Source organism: Anguilla anguilla, chromosome 2, assembly GCF_013347855.1.
Source record: "Anguilla anguilla isolate fAngAng1 chromosome 2, fAngAng1.pri, whole genome shotgun sequence".
NCBI classification, from domain to species: domain Eukaryota; kingdom Metazoa; phylum Chordata; class Actinopteri; order Anguilliformes; family Anguillidae; genus Anguilla; species Anguilla anguilla.
This window is the reverse complement of record NC_049202.1, coordinates 19,181,102-19,200,515: the sequence shown is the minus strand read 5'-3', so window position 1 is coordinate 19,200,515 and position 19,414 is coordinate 19,181,102. Positions and strand designations below refer to the sequence as shown.

The 19,414-nt window shown below is 45.0% G+C and overlaps 2 protein-coding genes across 5 annotated transcripts in view; one reads left to right on the top strand and one right to left on the bottom strand.

Moving 5' to 3' along the window:
• Window positions 1–9,650, bottom strand: part of sec24c (SEC24 homolog C, COPII coat complex component) — a 33,294-nt gene extending 23,644 nt beyond the window's left edge. The window contains exons 1-8 of one of the 4 annotated variants that reach the window (XM_035406391.1): window positions 9,396–9,650; window positions 7,091–7,284; window positions 5,627–5,713; window positions 4,744–4,864; window positions 3,984–4,153; window positions 2,556–3,137; window positions 2,147–2,289; window positions 1,369–1,437 (exon numbers count right to left, since the gene is read on the bottom strand). In XM_035406391.1, the coding sequence (XP_035262282.1) occupies window positions 1,369–1,437; window positions 2,147–2,289; window positions 2,556–3,137; window positions 3,984–4,153; window positions 4,744–4,864; window positions 5,627–5,713; window positions 7,091–7,284; window positions 9,396–9,613 (1,584 nt within the window). In that variant the 5' untranslated portion in view covers window positions 9,614–9,650. The remainder of the gene's footprint in view (window positions 1–1,368; window positions 1,438–2,146; window positions 2,290–2,555; window positions 3,138–3,983; window positions 4,154–4,743; window positions 4,865–5,626; window positions 5,714–7,090; window positions 7,285–9,395) is intronic. The other 3 variants (XM_035406392.1, XM_035406393.1, XM_035406394.1) reach the window with 3 other exon arrangements.
• A 2,643-nt stretch (window positions 9,651–12,293) lies between these two features.
• Window positions 12,294–19,414, top strand: part of synpo2lb (synaptopodin 2-like b) — a 21,325-nt gene continuing 14,204 nt past the window's right edge. Inside the window, exons 1-3 of the mRNA XM_035401050.1 lie at window positions 12,294–12,664; window positions 17,150–17,301; window positions 18,393–19,060. Of these exons, the coding sequence (XP_035256941.1) occupies window positions 12,563–12,664; window positions 17,150–17,301; window positions 18,393–19,060 (922 nt within the window). The 5' untranslated portion in view covers window positions 12,294–12,562. The remainder of the gene's footprint in view (window positions 12,665–17,149; window positions 17,302–18,392; window positions 19,061–19,414) is intronic.

Sequence of the window (19,414 nt, the reverse complement as noted above, 5' to 3'; positions counted from 1 at the left end):
AGGATTCTCACTGCGTCCGTAGTTTGCGTTGTGTCTTGCGGTTTTGAAGCACCGTACTGCAGAGCATACTTTCACACATTAAATGCATTTTCCTGAAATATAATTGCTTGCTCGTGTTTCGCTGGATTCAATATTAATTATCGGATTCTGCATGAATTACCGTATTTCATTTTAATTGCTGAATTCTGCGATTCCATCCATGCTCTCAGCAACGGTCGTTATTTATTGTGAATACTCAACAATGCTCAAAATCGCCACACCTTTTACCTTCAGCTCTGTAATTAGGAATGGTATTAATAGACCTTCAGCACGTGCCAAACCTTTTAGCACACACAAAACCAATAACACGACCAATGACTGGCTATGGTATTTGTTTTGCACCAATCATTGGTTGCGTTATTAGTTTTGCGTACGCTAAAAGGTTTTGCACGTGCTAAAAGGTGTTAGCAAATCGGGCTCTGAGTGCTAAGCCTCCAGCAGTAGCAGTATTCACAGAGGTTCTTCCGCAAGGTTAAAATGATGTAGAAAGCTGTTTGATCCAGACATTGGCCGCAATTCGACAAAGCCGCCGGCAGTCTGTGTGGACGAGCGATAAAAGGACACTTTACGCTGCTTTCGAAGGAGGGCCTCAGATAGAGAACAAGAGGTCCGCAGAGCCTTCAGCAGAATAAATAAAACAGCGATGCTCCTTCCCACCCGAGACACGAAATACGCAAACCGTGGGGGAAAACTGCAGGTGAAACCGTGCTTCCTTTTTTTCTGACAATGTTGCGGTTAACCCAACCCACAGAGACAGAGCCTAGCAGGAAGAGGCCTTTACCCAGTGTTCACGCGTTAGCAGAAAACACGTTCGTGTTGCGCTTACGAAAGCGAAACTCGCCACTGATTACCAGGGGGAGCGTTTGAAAAATGACCGCTAACGTGCTTCTCCACCCAATGCAGCGAGGCTGACTGCGGCGTCGGCCTGGGCGGCGGCAAAAGCGGAACGCCGTTCCATTTTTAGCGCCTCTGCCCACTTGCGCTGTATTGTCCTGCCAGTCAGAGAACGCGGCCATTTTGAATCATTCAATTTAATACTGTACGTCTCGGACATCTTCCTCCGATATGACCCAGCTCTTTCACAGGCCAAGAGTTTAGGGGTCTGTGCAAAAGTTTGTGATTTTCATCTGCTTCCAAGTGAACAGAGGGTAAGAAATCTGGCCAGATTCCCAAAGCGAGGCCAAGGGGGGGGGAGGTGGTTGAGGGGGTGGTGCGGGGCTGGTGAACATGCATGGAATGTGGGTGTGGGGGTTCCCAGGGGTGGGGGGTGGGGGGGGGTCACGGTGTTAGTGCGACAGACAGTACAGCAGACAGACGCACGGCACTTACTGGGCTAGGAATAGCGTCTGGGTCTATTCTATGCCGCGTCCTTTGCACAGGTGGCATTTCGGACGACTGCTTTAGCGTTAATTGCAGTTTGAAAGAAAGGATACGTACGAGAGAAAGACAGGGAAAGAAATCAATACAAAAGTAAAGAGCATTTGCCTCCGTTCTCCACGACTACTATAAGTATTAGCCAGAGCCGCAGCCGCTGCTGAAAAACATGCTTTGCTGTTGCACATGCGGGCGGCAAAGTAGTAGATAACAGAAACCGTTTGTGATAAATCATAGAGAATTATCGTAATCACATCAAAGAGCTTAATGCAGCCTTACCACATGGTCCTGGAAAAGGTCATTTCCCAGAGCACGGTTTAATAAACTACACTTTCTCTACAAAGTTTAATCTCTTTTCCTATCTTTAGTTGTAGAGCTTGATCTTATCAAAAACAATTTGGCACCTCTGTACTAATTAAGCTATTTTTTCTCTAACCGGCTGCAAATTTTCTTAAAATATAATGTTTGCAGGAATTTTTGGGGGGAATTGTGAACATATAGACTGACAATTTCTGCATGTATCAGATCAATACAGATATACCATCCTTGCTTAATTGAAACAACAAAAAGTCCCAATAAAACTGAAACAAATGATTGCTAAAAGACTAAGGAGGTAATACGAGAACATTACAGGCAGTATGATACTTGTAGTGGGGACTTCCTAGCTGTTGTGTGTGTGTGTGTGTGTGTGTGCATGGTTGTGTGTGTGTGTGTGTGTAAATAACTCACGTACCGGGCTCGGGATGGAGTCAGGGTCCAGCCGTTTCGGGGCCGGTGGAGCCGGGGCGGGGGCCATGGGCTGGCCCCCGTAACCCTGCTGGCTGGGGTGGGGTCCTGCATAGCCAGGCTGGGGCCCCCCGGTCTGCCCAAAAGCACCTTGGGTAAAATAAACCATATTTAAATGACTCATCTAATGGAAAACAGAGTGGCTTCAGCCTGTGCCAGTGCAAGGCTTTACTAGGTCAGTAAAACAATGCTGTAATACTATTTTTGCCCAATTTTTTTTTTTTTGTAAAGCGTCTTTGTGATAGTGTCTAAAAAAAAACCAGTATACAAACAAAGTTGAATTGAACTGAATTTAACTAACCCTAACCGAGAAATGGAAGTAAAATGCGTTTTTGTTTTTCGGGTCAGGTGCTCACCGTTCTGCTGTGGCTGGTAGCCCTGGAGCCCTGGCTGTCGTGGGGGGGGTCCCTGCATTCCCGTAGGGCCGGAGGGCAGCCCTTGGGAGACGTGGCTGTACTGGGACACAGGGGGTCCCGAAGCGGACTGGGGAGGGGGAGGGGGTCCCTGCGCCCCCGGCATCCCGGGTACGGCGCCCCCTGGTGGTGGAAACCCGGCAACGGGGGGAGGGGCGGAGTGGAACGCGGAGGGCTGGGAGACGGGAGGCTGGAGGGGCGGGGCAGCGGTGCGGTACTGGCCCTGAGGGGCTGTCAGGGGTGGCCCGCCGTAAGGGGGTTGGGACGGGGGAGGGGGCCCGGGGTAGGAGGGCTGAGAGGCGGGAGGCGGGGCTTTGGAGAACGGGGGCTGTGACGACGAAGGAGGGGGCCCCGGCGCCGCGGGGGCAAACGAATGCTGCGAGCCCGGCGGGGGTGGCGGGCCGCCATAGAAGGGCGGAGCCGTCATGGCACTGGGCGGGGGCTGTGAGGAGGGGGGCGGGGCGGATTGAGGGGCGAAAGTAGGCGGGGCAGACGAGGAGAAGGCAGCGGAGGTGGGAGGCGGAGCTGAAAGAGGAAAGTCAGTCTGTAACTTAGCAGCGTATACCATTCTGAGAGAATGAACAATCATCAGTATTAATGGCCTAATTAATCACTGGAAAGTAGTCACAAGAGACGCTTCCAAAAGGCTGGATGAAAAAACTGCCTTTGGGGACTAATAAACACTAAAATCATTTTTACTGAGGTATTAAATTCATTATTTACTCATTACCGCCTTAAATTTATTTCCACACATAGGACAGGACAGACGGTGATGGCGTGAAGAAGACACGTTTCCCAGTTCCACATATTCGGTGATCATATCACCAAAAAGGTGGAGCGCCAGCGCGCTCTCTGAAATGGACCGAGGACGTTGCAGCGCTCCAAATATTAGCCTCTCCACATTGAGATAAAAAGGAAAGAAATACGGGCATAAAAAGGCTCATTTGCTCCTATGTTCGCCAAGCGATAACAATGCAATGCATTGTAATGTAATGCAATGTTATGTAATATTTTGGCAATAGCCTCAGCAAAACAACTCCTCTTTTAATGGAGCAAAATGTCTAATGGCCCAGGGCTTTTAACTTCTACCCATCAAAATAGTACCTATGCTTTAGTCAGAAGTGGGTATTTACCAGGCTATTTTGCCCAAGCTTTCATTCAACCTCTCCTTCAATGGAGAGAACCCACTTAACACACTGCCACTTTTTTTTTTTTTTCACTGTGTGTGCTCTTGATGTTGTTTTCATCCTTTCTGTAGTTATATACAGCCACAGCATGTTGAACATTAGAATTAGCCAATGGAGAGGTTTGTTTATGCTTTTTTATAGCGTTCTGGTCATTTGCAAGGGAAAAGCGGATAATGGTGCTTACCGTATCCGGTTCCAGCTGGGGAAGGTGCGGTGGACTCAATTTGCATGCCCATCATCTGATTGGTCAGTTGTTGTGTGCTTGTGGGCGGAGCGCCGTACTGCTGAGGGTACGTTGCCGGGGTAACGGCAGTGGCCATCGGAGCTGGGGTGTAAGGCTGAGACACTGGTGGCCTGTCACAAACGAAAGGGCTTCAGGATTAGGAAACTTTATACAGAGGTCCTCATTAATGGAAACTACAAAGGTCAAAGGTTGTTATTCTAAATCTAGACTAAAATCCTTTCTTTTAATGATATATGCGTCATAACAGGAAATGAACACTTAAGGAGAGGTCCAAAAACAACTTAAGCCCACTTCCAGGGAGAGTTAAACCTACCCACAGGTTATGAGAGAAAGGCACGGGCAGGCCCCTGACAGGGAAGTCATGCAGCTAATTCGTTATCAGCCCTGGCCCTTGGATGTTATCAGTTAAGTACACTTGAAAGTGATTAGAATGTTATGAACAGAACATTTTAATGCTGATGAAACAATCACTACTGGTAACTGAAAGCAACAAAGTTCTAGAACATTGCCTTAAAATTAGAAAAACATTTTCAAAAACTACTCCTCAAAGAGTAAATGAGCCAAATCTTGACCCCCTCACATTTAAACCAACGGCCCAACTCCATTTTCCAAATCGGCATTTGCTTCAGAGTGAAAGCACTGGAAGAGGTGTTTGGGTCAGTCTATGTGTTGGGGGGTTGGGTACGTATGTGCGACTCACCTCTGTGGCTGGTTGGTTGCGGAGGGGGGGCCGTTCTGCACATCTCCCTGCCCGTACTGACTGTAGGCCTGGGGGGCTGACACAGGGGGAGCCCTGGAAACAGGGGGTGCTTGGACTGAACCTGGGTGCATGGAGATAATGAGCATCCTCAATTAGATTTAAAAAAAAAAAAATCAGCATCAGCATGGCAGACTAGTTTGATGATCAAAAACTTTTTAAACAATTCTGAATGACTTTGTCCATGTTCTTCCTTTATTCCCCAGTCTGAAATGCCTCATTGTTACTGATGGGAGAGGGAGGTTTCATCAATCCCATAACGGGTGGTGCCACAGTGAGCTGTCAATCACTGTCTTGTTTGGACCAATCAAAAAGCGGAACAAAGCGACTGGCCCAGATCACACAGCATAAGAGGTCCATCCATTTTATACAACATAAAGCCTCATTCTTTCATTACAACTAATGGCGACTGTGAACTCAGTGGCACCAATTTGTGACTGTGACTCACGTCACTGCCTTGCAGGCAAGTGCTACGGAAGTGTAACCCAAGAGCTCTTATCGATCACTGTGATAAAGACGCAAGCACTTAAGCACTCTTTGTTCTTTGAATCATCTTGCCTGGACGATCATCAACAGCCTTAAAATTACACAACATTACAAAGCCCTTAGTACTGAAAAACATCTATATAATCACCTTTGGGACTCATTCACAACTTCCAATACCCTCCCCAAACTAATTGGTAAAATCATTTAATGAACAGAACAACGGGCCTAAGAAGTCATAGAATCTACCCTATTTTTAAAACCTCAAAAGATGGCAGATTACTGCTGATTTAGCGGGTGAGTAGGGATAAAATTAGCAAAGCACAGATGGAGAAAAAGTTACCTAAGTTGAGAGGAGGAGCAGAGGACAGGTCAGCGGTTAAATTTGCAACAAGAGCCTTAGAGGGAAAGCTTGAATAAGGAGAGCATCCTGGAAACAGAAGAAAACGTGACAGAAGAATAAGAGAATCAGAAGGCAGAAAAGGTTTGGGGGCGGCAGGTTTTGAAGAAGAGAGAGATGAAATGGCGCTCTCGCAAACATGAGCAACGGCTCTCCGGATGAGTTACGGATTTGGTTTGGAGTCAGGCGCCGGAGCACCCGGAGGAAACGGAAACAAGGGGAGAACGCGCAAACTCCGCGCAGAGAGGATCCGGATGGCCGGGAATCGAACCCGGAAACTCCTTCTTGCGAGGCTGCAGTGCAAACCTGAGCTGACGGCCTGCACATTGACCTCGTATTCATCGTTTCATTTCAAATCCAGTGAGCTGGAGTCCAGAGCCAAAACTACAAAAACTGTGCCACTATCCAAATACATGCAGACTGTCACTGTATATCCAAATACACGTATCTGTATACATATGGGCAATCCCAGCATTACTCACGTTACACTTACAGTGAATGGGCATTGTATTCACCCGTTTTGCTATTCGGTGAATTGACGGAACACCCTTATTTGTGTACCTTAGCAACCTTTGACTACTGCTAAAGTCAACATATGAAAATACAAGCTTATTGTGTGGCAATACCGTTTGTCCGCTACTCTCTTTATGCCAGAGTCGCAGAACATTTTTTCACCCGAGTTTGCTTTGGCAATCTTATTCAATGACAAAACTGATTCGTTTTACTTGAAACATTATTTACTAACTTTTTAACAGCACCAGACTATTGACATAAGATATTAACTTGTGGGCAGACAACCAAAAAAAATCACGTTACTCACGTTACGCAACTCAACTTACATGTTCACTGATATCAACTAGAAAACAATCCAAGCTTTGTAGTACCGGACATACTCCAAGAGAGCACTTGAAATCGATACCAGGCACAACTCACAGTACCCTGTGATTAAAGGCATTGTGGCGCCCCTCCACCCTCACAAATCTTTCACCTCCGCACCCTTGAAGTTACAAGCTGCACGTGTCCAAAATATTTTTTTGTGAATTTTCTTCCTCATTTTGATTTTGATAGTGGTCTAAATACTGCAAATCCTTCCATTTCTTACGCTTGAATCTTGAAACTTTATTTTTAGTTTGAATTTTCAATGGCCATGTGACTGTTTGGCTGGAACTGCCCATATGACAAAGTATGTAGGGATAGCTGAATATAGCCTACATATTTTCAAATTTACAAAAGAATAAAAAAAACAATTCCGCCATTCAGGGACTTTAAGAAGACCATCCAAATGAGAAGCAAACAGGGTGCAAAACCAAGGAAATCCGTTTATGCAGCAACACTGAGAGCCACACTTTGTGCTTTTGACAGACAGGGCTCTGGTAATGCACTGTCATTGGCCCTCACAGGCGTTACCTGAGGGCGGAGCTCCTTGCTGGTAGGCGGAGGCGGGACCATTGTAAGGCGCATACTGGGTCGGGTAGCCCCCTGCCACATGCTGTCCCCCGTAGCCAGGCTGGGGATATCCCTGGTACCCAGGAGGAGGCTGTCCGTACGGAGAGGCCATGTGCGGTTGCTGGTTGACGCTCATTCTCAGTTCATCCCTAAACCTGACGCGTGACGACGTAACGAAACAAGAAAGCAAAAAAAAGAAAAACATAAAGTCAGTAGCCATTAAGACAGATGGTTAAAATGGCAAAATGGCCTCACGGTGACTCTGATGTCCGTTGGTGAAGAGTTCTTAGGTCCATTACCGCCAGTCACCAGAGGCCTACCGTTAATGCCGGGCCGGCTCACAGAATAAATGAGATCATCACTATGCTAGCAGCGCAGCCAGCTGACTGCAAAGCGCCCAGCCTCGACAATCAATCTCCTTCAGTCCTATGGCATTTACAATGAGGACGTTTTAAAGCCTTCCGAATGGCACTCCACCTCTTGATGGTTCTTTGTCAGTTACTGCCATTACTGCCGAGTGAAGCACTTAGCCCATGTCACTAAGCTATCTAAGACTATGCGGTGTGACAGTGCTAGTGTGAAAATGCAAAGAATGCCTATCCAATCCATCAACGTAATATGGCGGAGGTAGCAGTGGGTGGGGTTATTTGCCCAGTTTTTTTTTATTACTATTATAACCTGCGAACACACTGATTTAAGGTTCTAAAACAGATGTAAAACTACTGTGGACCGCGAAAAAGAAAAAATAAAGTAAAAATAATTGGTTATATAGTCAATTGTCTTAAAACAAAACCAGAAATGATGTCACACTGTGAAATACTGTCGGCAGTCAACAAACCCACAGTGCAAAATGGGTGCTTTCACTAGCAAGCCAACATTCACAAAGCAGCTATACAAGCAGAAGCTAGTGAACAATGGTAATCAAAATTATTTAACGTTATTTGTGATAAGATACTTCTCTCTGCTCCACCGTCTCCAGGTTATACCTTACTAGCAGCTCTGTCAAAACAGTCAGTACAAGTGATATTCGGCTGATACAACTAGTCCACTTATATTGAGGTTATTGACTCGCTCAAATCGAGGTTAAAACGGCATAATAATCACCACAGTCAATAATGCTAACATAAATAATAACAATATTCAATCAATAATAATGTATAGTAGCAGTGTTAGTATTGTCATTGTAAATATATTTTATTATTATTATTATTATTATTATTATTATTATTATTATTTGTGGTAGTAGCACATTTCTTATTTCTTTTATTATTATTTTTTTTTTTGATAATGTAGACTATCCAGATTTTAATGAGTCAACGTCATGTCAGCTACCAGCTTGTTGAAAAGGCACAAGAGCAAGCCATTTTCACTCTAGGCAGGATTTTAAGAGGATAACTCATTCATGAAAAAACTACAGATATATTCTAAAACGATTAAGATTTGGCTCCTTCTCATCAAGTTTAGCTGTCAACTTGGTCTTACAAGACAACAGCGCCTGACTTCACGTGGAAATTGTGATGCAGAAACCAAGTCACTACTTGCAGTTAGCCAAGTTTGATGCATTCTGTACACTGCTCAGCCACTACAGTAGACTGTGTTGATGACAGCTACAGGTTTACAAAGCTGGCTTTTCTTGTGAAACAGGAAGCCTTTCCAGCTGTGAAAGACACTGAGGGTAACCATTAGCTAACGAGTATACGACTCACTTTTACTGACTTTTAATGTCTTGCTAGCTATAACGTCAGTCATGTCTAAGGCTGTTGATAACTTAGCTGACGTTAGTCTTGTAACGTCAGCTAAATTACAAGCATGGGTGGATTAATGTAACGGAGCTACAAGCCACAACAACACAATCTAATACGAGCAACTGATTAGTTAACGCTAGCCTTTTACAAAGAACTGGCTTTCAACCACCTTCGGAGTTCCAGCCATTTAGCTAAACATCACTATAATAACCAACATTGAAAGGTGTCGTTTGCATGCCACAGTTTCGGTTAGAAATTTTACATAGTGAGGTTCGTAGATAACGGTCCAGTAGGGCATTATAAGATGCATCTGGCAAGTGAAAAACTAATTTTTATCTCACAATTCATACTGGGCCTAATAATACCGGCGTGAGCTGTAACTTCCAAACAGCACACCGGGGAAGTGGTGCAGGCACTAGCCCTGCTAACGAGTTAGCTTTCTATGTACTCTCATAATTTTGTGAATTTAAGGAATCTCGCGTAGCTAGATCTGCTTCTTCTGTTGCTCCCGAGCTACCCACCTGAAACTGAGTTCGGAGTCGTGATGAGCGGACCCAGTAGGCGTTTGTACCCCGTCCTGGCTCGGTTTTGGTTGCCCGTAGCCGTCTGGATACTTTCCAGTGTTATGTCTCGGGTCTCTCTTGCCCCGGAGAGATGTCTCCGTTAATTCCCTTCCTTGCTCTCGCCGTTCGCGGATACGTATACCGGAAGCATAGCGGTTGTATTGCCACGTCCACATCCGGTTGTTACACCGGCATGGGCACTGCGGTGTCGGCGGCTTGTTTGGCACAGAAATCACATTTTTGACGGTTTAGTTGTTTACATTGTTCGGTCTATTTGCACGCTTAACATAATCCACTATACTGCAACACAGATATTTTATTCCGAGAACAAGTACAGTAACTAGTCAGTTAATATTTACCAACTGTTATAATACGAGGGACAAAAATATCTGGGCAGACCGGTACATACATAGCTTACTTTAACAGTGCAAGATCAGATCACACTTATACTTGTAATAATTTGCATAATGGCAGCTGTTATTTTCGTGTACGTTTCCTTCATCGACAAGGTGTTTTGTAGTCAATAAAGAAAAAGATAACTTCTTAATTACGTGAGATTTCATGTGAGAAGACGCAAGAACAACCAACTCAACAGTAAAACATTCAGTTTGAAATGGCCTACTGAACAGTTTAAGAAGTTCTTATACACGAAGGAATTTAGCAGAATATGGACTGCTACAGTGGAGCCTCTGTTGCCATATTAGCCTATGTGATTTCTTTTTAGCCACTAGATTGATAAATGTGGCATACATGCTCTAAAAACTAGCTATACTGGAATAATAATGGAATGATCAGCTCAAGGAGGCTATTTAAAAAAATATATAGCAGCAGAATAATATTCTGTTAAAAAAAATTCTGTCAGTTTTTACAAATGCTATGAAATAGCTAGTGATTTGTGATTAGAAATTAATCCTGAAATAAACTTACATAGTCACACAGAATGTTCTATCTGACTATCTGCAGTGACCCACATTAGCAATTTACTGATGTAGCTAAGTTATCAATCGGAAATTAATATTTTAAGTATTTGCTACATTTTTGGCATTTAGCAGGCACTCTTAACCAGAGAACTTGCATACCTTGCATTTTTAATAGAATCCATTATACAGCTGGATATTTACTGAAGGATTTCAGGTTAAGTCCCTTGCTCAAGTGAACAACAGCAGTGGCCCATCTTGGAATTGAACCTACAACCTTGAAGTTCAAAGTTAATGATGACCTCACATATGCCCACCACCCGTATCCATGGTTATCCTGTCTGCCTGATCTCTCCCACCCTGTGTGCAGAGAAGGCCAATTATACATCCCCTTACAGGGCTGCTGGCCAGAGTCAACACTCACACAGGCCAGATTCAATACCAGACTGTAGAGCCCATCCACAAACTGGAACATAATGACAACCACAGCGTGTGCCTAGCATAACTTCAGGTTACGATCGAGATGCTAAGCAAGCTTCTGTGGCTAAATGAGTTAATCATTTATAGCATTGCTACAGCATTGTGCCACCTAGCCCATAAACAAACTTGAAAATTATCTTTACACAGTCAACATTGATTAGGTTTTACGCTATTGCCTTTTATTTGGTCACACATGGATTTCATGGGAAGTCCATGCTTTCGTATTTTATTTATTTATTCATTTTTCTGGAGTATATGAAATAGAAAAACAGTCACCATAATATTTATGGGTGAGCAATTACAAGTCAGAAATATTTTGACCGCTCAGACTCATGGCTGAATGCCAGTTTTCCAGTCATTGGCTGGCAACCAGGTTGAAATGGCATTATGTTTATGAAATTGCAGAAGTAGTGCCTGCTCACCCATAACACAGATAGGATTACAGTACATTAAGTGAATACATTTTTAGTTTAGTCCATTTCTGTCACAAACCCTTCCTAGGAATAATTGGCATGTGTAATTAATATCCAGTTACAGAAAGTATGTTCCTCATTTACCTATTACTCAGTTAAATAAAAATAGGGATATTCAGTTCTTATAAACATAAACTTCATAAACTTGTAAACATTTCCCCATTAAATTCTGAATTTGGACAGCTTGCTCAGTACTTTCTGTCTAATTTTCCCTGTCCCAGTTTCTGAGGGGTTTTATGTTTGTTCTCAGGTGTGATTTTTTCTGATGACTATAGTTCTTCCTGCTCAGAATTTTGTTGCTTCAGAATTAATTAGCAAATAGAAATCACTGAGAGAGGGCTTGGATTCGGATACTTGCCATTCACTTTGCTCTTATGTTTGCCCCAATAATTGTATTCCAACTGCAAATGGACAGCCATTTGAATAATGATGCTGCATGTTGACACATTCTCAGTTCATCTGTTCAGTTAATCAATGGCCAATTCTATGTTTGCAAAGCTCTGACAAAACTGGCACAGATTTTAATGTACCCTGTAACTAGATATAGCCCCATATCAGTACCAGGAAGAACATGAGGTTGAAGGCTGGACTCATCATTACTTTCCAAAGAAATTCTAGGGGACAAAAAATAATTCAACTGCCTGTAGCTTGACTATTTTTAATCGGCTGTAGTTCTTTTCCTATTACCTACTCCTTTTCGTTGACCATGACTGTGTATTTAGTCTAGAAGGCTCCCCCCCCCCGAAGTGCACCCTACTTTTGTGCATGTAGCAGAGCTCACTAGAATCATGTTCCTAAAATAGCCACCGTGTCCCCTAACAGCATGTTAGTAGGAATTCAGAGACAAAAGCCCTGGAAAGACTGGGCTATTTATGGCAGAACTGTCAGCATCCTTCTCTGTGCCGGGCCTGGATTGACAGGACAAGTGTGGCCGATAGGAAGGGTTGAAGTTAGCCCCCCCTCCTCTCTCTCTCTCTCTCTCTCTCTCTCTTGCCATTCCACCCAGCCTTACCATCCGGGTGGGTGCTGAGTGCATGCGTGCGTGTGCGTGTGTGTCTGTCTCGACCCAGGTGCCAAGGTCTGAGGGGAAGGAAGACCAGTGCTAGACAGTGCAGCGTCAGGAGAGGAAGCCGGGTCACTGAAGGAGCACCGTCAGGCATGGCCCAACACTAACAGGGGTCCCCGCAGACAGACAGAAACATACGGAGGAAGAGAGACACGCCTGCCTGCGGAGAGGGAGCAGTGATAAGGAACAATGGTGGCCGAAGAGATTGTGGTTACCCTGTCGGGGGGCGCACCTTGGGGTTTTCGACTACAGGGTGGCGCTGAGCATAAGAAACCCCTACAAGTAGCTAAGGTAAGGTTCTGGGGAGCGGGACAGGGGGAAGATGAGTGAACAAGCCATGCTTATGGTGGCAGGCTCCGAACAGCTGCAAATTTTGCGACTGTGATTATTCAGATAATAACGGCTGTATATTTTAGAAATTTCTCATGTTTTATATTAATTCTGGATGCGTAATGGCATCCTGGGTGGTTGGTATCAGACCACAACATTTTTTTGAGCTCTGGCTGTCTAATTTCTTGTCATCTGTAAGACCGGAGCTACAGGGCATGTGAGTCATGTGCTCAGCTAGCTTTTATCTTCAAAGTTCTTTTAATCTGTGAACTGTGAATTTTGAGCAGAAATCAGTGAACACATCATTTTTCTTTTGTTTATAAACTATTGTGTTACATAATATCTGTACGTTTTATTAATTTTTCTCTGAACATGCAGTGACAAAAAATTGACATGTATGACAAAAATGCAGTGTCTATTCACATCTTCACCTGGTCATGGAATATCTCCACCGATTGTAAAATATTCCTGGAATCGAAGTTCATGTGGAGCTTGTTATAGTCGGCTGCATCCATGTCTCGACAAATTTACCGTGAGAGCTGAAGTGAATAGCCCGGAAGTTTTTTTTCTGAGGGACACATTTGCATTTGGAAGATTTGTTAGTTTGCACCGTGTCATCACAGAATGCCTTAAAGATGTGTTAACTCCAGGCAACACGCCATTGTACTGCTGGGGTCACTGTCTCTGATGAGGTTCATCCACCCCATTGGCTTAAATATACAGTCCACAGAGTCCATCTTGAGCCCTACTGTATACTGGGAATTCTGTGAATGCTTCAATCAAAATGGTGAATGAGGAAAGCTGTCATTTAAAATGGTTGTGTTCTCCATGGAGAGAATGTTCTAAAAGAAATATGTTTTGTGAATGTTCAAGTATTGTTAATCCAATTTATAGTTTTATGGGATCTAGAAATGATCATGTTACCTTAAAAAATTCTTGTGGATGCACTCAGAATCCTTTAGAACAAGTTCATACTTGCAACATTTAGTACAAACCTTCCTGTGAAAGTACTATTGTTTCATGTAGTTTCATGTACACGATTACAATAGAAATTCAGCTGTCAAGCAAGTTGTTCTTTTTTGTGGGGGGGTGGGGGGGTGGGTGGGATAGAGGGGAGTAAATGGCCACGCTGAAGGCCAGTCAACTAGGGGAACAGTTGATTACAAACTTCCCAACTTTTGATGTGAGACAAAAAAAAACCTTTGTGAGTACCATGGGTTCCGCTACATCCAGCGGAGAGTAGTTCATAGGACCGGGGAGAGAGAGAGAGAGAGAGAGAGAGCAAGAGAGAGAGAGAGAGAGAGCGAGAGAGAGAGAGAGAGAGAGATTTGAGATTTAAAAAACCCTTTTATTGGGACATTGTTTAACCACAGAAATTACTGTACTTCAAAACAAAAATAATATACAAGCAACATAAAGAGAAAAACCAATTAACAAACTAACCACAGGCAGAAAAGAGAGAAATAGCTAGATAAAAGAGGGATAGAGAGAGAGAGAGAGAGAGAGAGCGATCTGTTTGTGCCGTAAACACTTCGCCAATCATTCGGCTTTTCTCATTACCAAAATATTTCGGAAGATTCCTCCCTAAGCAGCATCTGTCCAGAGCCCAGCTCGAGCGCAGAATAGAGTTACCCGGGTATATATACACGGGCCCGAGTTGGTGTCTGTTTGACTGTGCAAAATGCGTTTCCTCTGATCAAAGGACTATTCTGGGCGGCTGGCTCTCACAGAAGCGAAGCCTGATGGGATCGGCCTTAAGGTCAAGACGGGTTCTCCTTTTTTCTTCCCCATCCCATGTTAAAAAGTTTCAAGGAATGTTTTAGACCTGTCGTAGGACGGTGGCAGCCGCTGGGCCGCGTCCAAAAACTCCCGAGCGTGCTCTCCCCCTGTCGTTCCGCAAGGTCACTTTCCCAGGGTCCCCTTTCGGAGCGTGGCTTTTTCCGTCAAGTGGCAGCTCTTAGACGCGCTATTCCCATCCTCAGGCCGCTCCGATAGCCTGTTAAATGTGACAAATCAGATCCCCCCCCCCCCCCCCCCCCCCCCTCCCCCCCACGGACCTGTCCCAACACGTCTCACCACTTCAGTGCCTGCATACTAACATGCACAAATAAAATATCATTTATGACCTCTTTAACTCCCCATTACATTTCAGCTGTTCTCCAGTGTGGTCTTCTGTGAATGGCAGACTCCAGACCACTCAGAATTGTAATCCAAGTTCTCCCACTGTGCATAATAGTCTGTTGTGGCTATTTTAAAATGAGGTGACCCCTGACCGGCGGAAGGTATTTGGGATCTGCCTAATAGCGTGCACCCCCCCCCCCCCCCCCCCCCCAGCTCCCACACTGATAGGGACATGAAGAGTAAAGTTGGGGGCTATGGAATGAAGGGAGAGGGTTGTTTAAAAGGTCATGTCAAAGTAACGGTCCACAGCCAGAACTTCAGAAATATTGGGAAATCATAAATTCATGCCATAAATGTCTGACACGTCATTAGGATATAAGATGTAAATGTCAGACCCACCTGTAAGATGTGAAACTCTCTCACAGTGAGGTGTATGCAACCAGTGGTTGGCTGAGATTTTTAGTAAGGGATTTAAGTCCTGGACATTTAATGTCGCCACCATAATGTCAGAGTAATACAGTGTGTATGACAATGTTGGCCAGGCTGTCTTATTGTTTTTTATTTGGCTGCCTGCTACCTATTGGCATAGATATTTCCTGGATATTTCCCTTGAAATCACAATATGCTTTGAGGGACCCCATGTACTAACCACGTTTACTGTACCTCACAGTACAGGAGAGTGATGCTAGACTGCCACCTGCTGGTTTTTGTGCAAATAGCCGGTATACTGGCATATCTATGCATTTTGTGCTGATTCTCTCGCATCTACCATAAGCTGAAGTGGGAGTGGTGCATCTGCCAGTTGCAGTGAATTATTGTGATATTCTACACTGACACTTTCCCCTCCCAAATATCAATCATTATCAGTCTTCATTGTATTAATTTCATGATTAAACTAAAGTCAGGGATAAAGAGATTTGGATTGCCAGTCCATTTAAAAAACACTTCACCTGGCAGTCTTTCCCCAAATGAATTTACACCAGGGAATATGTTTGCATTGTTGCCACAGCAACAACCGGGAGCTGTGCTTGGCATAGAGACTGACAACCCCATGTCCCCAAACTGTTTAACCTTTGCTTCTCCTAACGAATTTCTGCCACTTACTACATCTGTCCAGGGGATGTTAATTTGTCTTGAAAGCCTTCCCAAAGGGATGTGCTTGTATTGACTCAGTAGAGCTCAATGTATGAGACTGATTTTCTTTAAAGAAACCAGTGTTTCTGATTGGCTGTAGTCAGTGGCTCAATTTATTTAAAAAGACTAAATTAATGAAACATGTTTTTTGAACACCTTTACTCATATGAGAATACCCCTGTCTTCTCTGAGAGCACACCTCTCAAAAATGGCTTCATAAAAAATGATTAGCAAATAGCAAATATCAATCAATGCTTAGTTTATGGCAGAGCCAAAACGGATTAAGTTTTAATCTTTTGATGCTAAAACCAGCCATAATGAGAGGACTTATCTGGATCTGGACTAAGGGGTGAAGTTATCAATGTTGTGCGGAGCAGAGCTTGTTGAAGCGCCAAAATGTACTTGAGCATTTAGCTGCTTTGCTCTTCATAGTGATGTCACCCTGCCTGACAGGTGTGATCATTGTCTACAGTACATAGCTTGTATATTATGAATGTATATACCTCTATGTTTCCTCGTAGTTCAGTTTAGCCGCCATTCTACAATGGTAGTCAGGCCTGCACCTCTTGGTCGACAAGTCCAGTCCTATGAACAAAGAGTGTCTGCTGCATTCTGGAGTGATAGGCGGAACAATATGAACAAATACTATTCAGGGAAGTTTGTAGGACGCATTATCATTGGTTGTTTCTCCTTTTTAAAATCGAGTGTGAATTCCTGCCATGGTTATCCCTGGTTTTTCCTTTACTTGCGGTTCACTGTTTGATCAGGGGAGGAGTGTGAGGATAGACTCTGAGCCGTGGCACTTGTATTAGCCATTAGCAGAGCCTGTATGTGCTTCGATAGGCATGTGCGGCCTTCCAGTGCTCTGGGAGATCGATGAGGGCTGTATCGATGAGATCATCACATCGGTCTGTGTATAGCTGCTCAGTGGGGGCTGCCAGATCAGCGTACAAGCATTCGCACGGCGGTGATCTATAGAAACGACACCCCCGTTACGAACAACATCAAATGGCTTCCTTACATAGTAGACATAATTATTCCTTTAAATAGGTCTGAAAACAGCTGATACGCTCGTACGATCCTGCATACTTATTCATAGCGCAGGCGGTAAGAGGAGCCTTCTTTTCCATCATGGAGGCCAGATAGGAGTAATCCCCTCACTGGCGTTTGTGTCTCCCCCTTCTGGTGCAGGTGCGGAGGCGGAGCAAGGCGTGCAGGGCGGGGCTTCGCGAGGCGGACGAGCTGCTGTCCATCAACGATAAACTGTGCGGAGGGCTGTCCCACGCGCAGGCCATGAGCCTGATCGACGGCGGACCGGGAACTCTGCACATACGCGTGAAGAGGTCAGGACCACGCCCTGCGCGATCGAAGAAAGAAAAGCGAACAAACACCGTGATATTGAACCTGCTTTGTTCACTTTCGTTTGTTCATCCAAAAAGGAACACAGGTTTTTATACTGCCCACTGCAGGAGGATCTGGTAGTGGTCTTTATGAGACCATGTTACTTATGCAAGCAGTGTGGCACCTTCAGGGAAATCTGTAGGACGAACCAATCAGTAGTACTTCCGTTTAATGGGCTCCCAATCAAAAGCAACCATTTACACAAATAACCATTACAGAACGCACTGACTGCATCTGACCTCAAGCTCTTGTGCTTAGAAATGTCAATGCTTCACATCAAAAGGAAATTTTGACACAAATGCTATTTTTCTGTTTATACATTTGGACAATGGCACTATTAATCTTTATTCTGTAGCTTTACATGCTAATGTAAGAAAAAAAACGATTGCTCGTGGTCCTTATACCGTATGGCCTTGTGCCTGTCACAAAGGTCTTCAATGTGATGTGTCAAATGTTAACCGTGAGATGGTGATAAAGGTACTCGAAAAAAGACAGACTGAGATGAATATCTACACCTCCTGTGAATCTGCATCACAAAAATGTTGGTAACACTTTAGAATAAGGTCCCACAAATTGGTATTATCTAATGTGGTTGATAAGTGCTAACTATTGAAAACTTCTGTACAGCTTTGTTATCGTATCTGTACATCATTAATTCATGTTAACAACTAGATTTGTTAATGCCACTTCATGTGTCCTTATTGTAAAGTGTTACCAAAATATCATTGCAGGCTCTCATTTATTTTGAAAATGTTTTATGTTGCCGTGTCTTGTGGAGATGGTTTGTGTCTCACAATCAGAGGTGGAAAATCTAGGTTCAGAAAATAAAAGTCCTCCCCAGTATTTTGTTCCGGTCACCTGGATCTGCTAGTTAGCACGCTTCTTCAGTCAGGAGGTAGAGCTAGTTACTGGCTGGAGTTTGTGGACGGAAGAAACACACGGCAGGACTTTTACTTTCTGACACCTGGACTTTCCGTCTCTGCTCACAATATCGGCAAATAACGGCAATGAATGCTGCTGGGTGTGTCTGCAGGGCCCCGTCGGGCTTCCAGTCCGTGGTGCTGCTCACCCGATCCCCCTCGCCCCGAATTGACAAGGAGTACCGCGCGGCGGTGAGGGAGGTCCGCCGGGGGGCGCTGATGTCCCCGACGGGCCGGGACGACCCGCCCAGGCGCGAGTCGGTGACGTCGCCGCCGGACAGCGAGGCCTACTACGGCGAGACAGACAGCGACGCCGACACGGCCCACGAGCGGCAGCGGCGGCAGAAGAGGCGGAGCCCCAGCGGCTCGCCCGCCAAGATGGGCGGCGGGAAGTCGTCGCCGGAGGAGACCTCGGAGATGAGCGGCTACGAGAGCGCGCCCGACGCCCCGGCCTACCCCGACGCCTCGCCGCCGCAGCAGGGCAGCCCGCCGGGCGTCGCCCGCCGGGAGGTGATCTACCAGCCCCCGCGCGCCGACAACTCGCCCGAGAACTCGTCCTCCAGCCTGGACGACCAGAGCCCCGCCGAAGGGCCGGGGCCCAACGAGGTGGACAGCGGCTTCCAGGAGCCGCCCAGCCTGCCCCCGCTGGTCTCGCCCGACCGCGCCAAGGAGGCCCTCCTCCTGGCGTCCCGCGGGCAGCTGGTGCCCATGGTGGGGCCCGTGGACAACCCGGTGGCCGAGGAGCTGACCGTGACCTACATGGACAAAGCCAAACAAGCCAGTGAGTACCTGCTCTCCCCGTCCCAATCCCAGCAGTACCGCTCACTGCGGAGGTCAGGGGACTGCGCTCGGTAACTGTGGCCCTGTATAATTCATGATAAAATTCCTGTCATGAGGAGACATCTTAGTCTTCAAAAAGAAAAAGATAATGAACAGACCAAACTTTCTTTTGTATAATGAATAAAAAGCACAATGAAATATTTGATATATTTGGAGGGTACCTCTCCAGGAGCCGAATTATATGATGTAATATAATATAATATAATATAATATTATATAATATAATATAATCACCATAATATGATACATCTCTATGGGGGGCAAAGCAGTATCCACTTCATGATTAGCCTTCCTT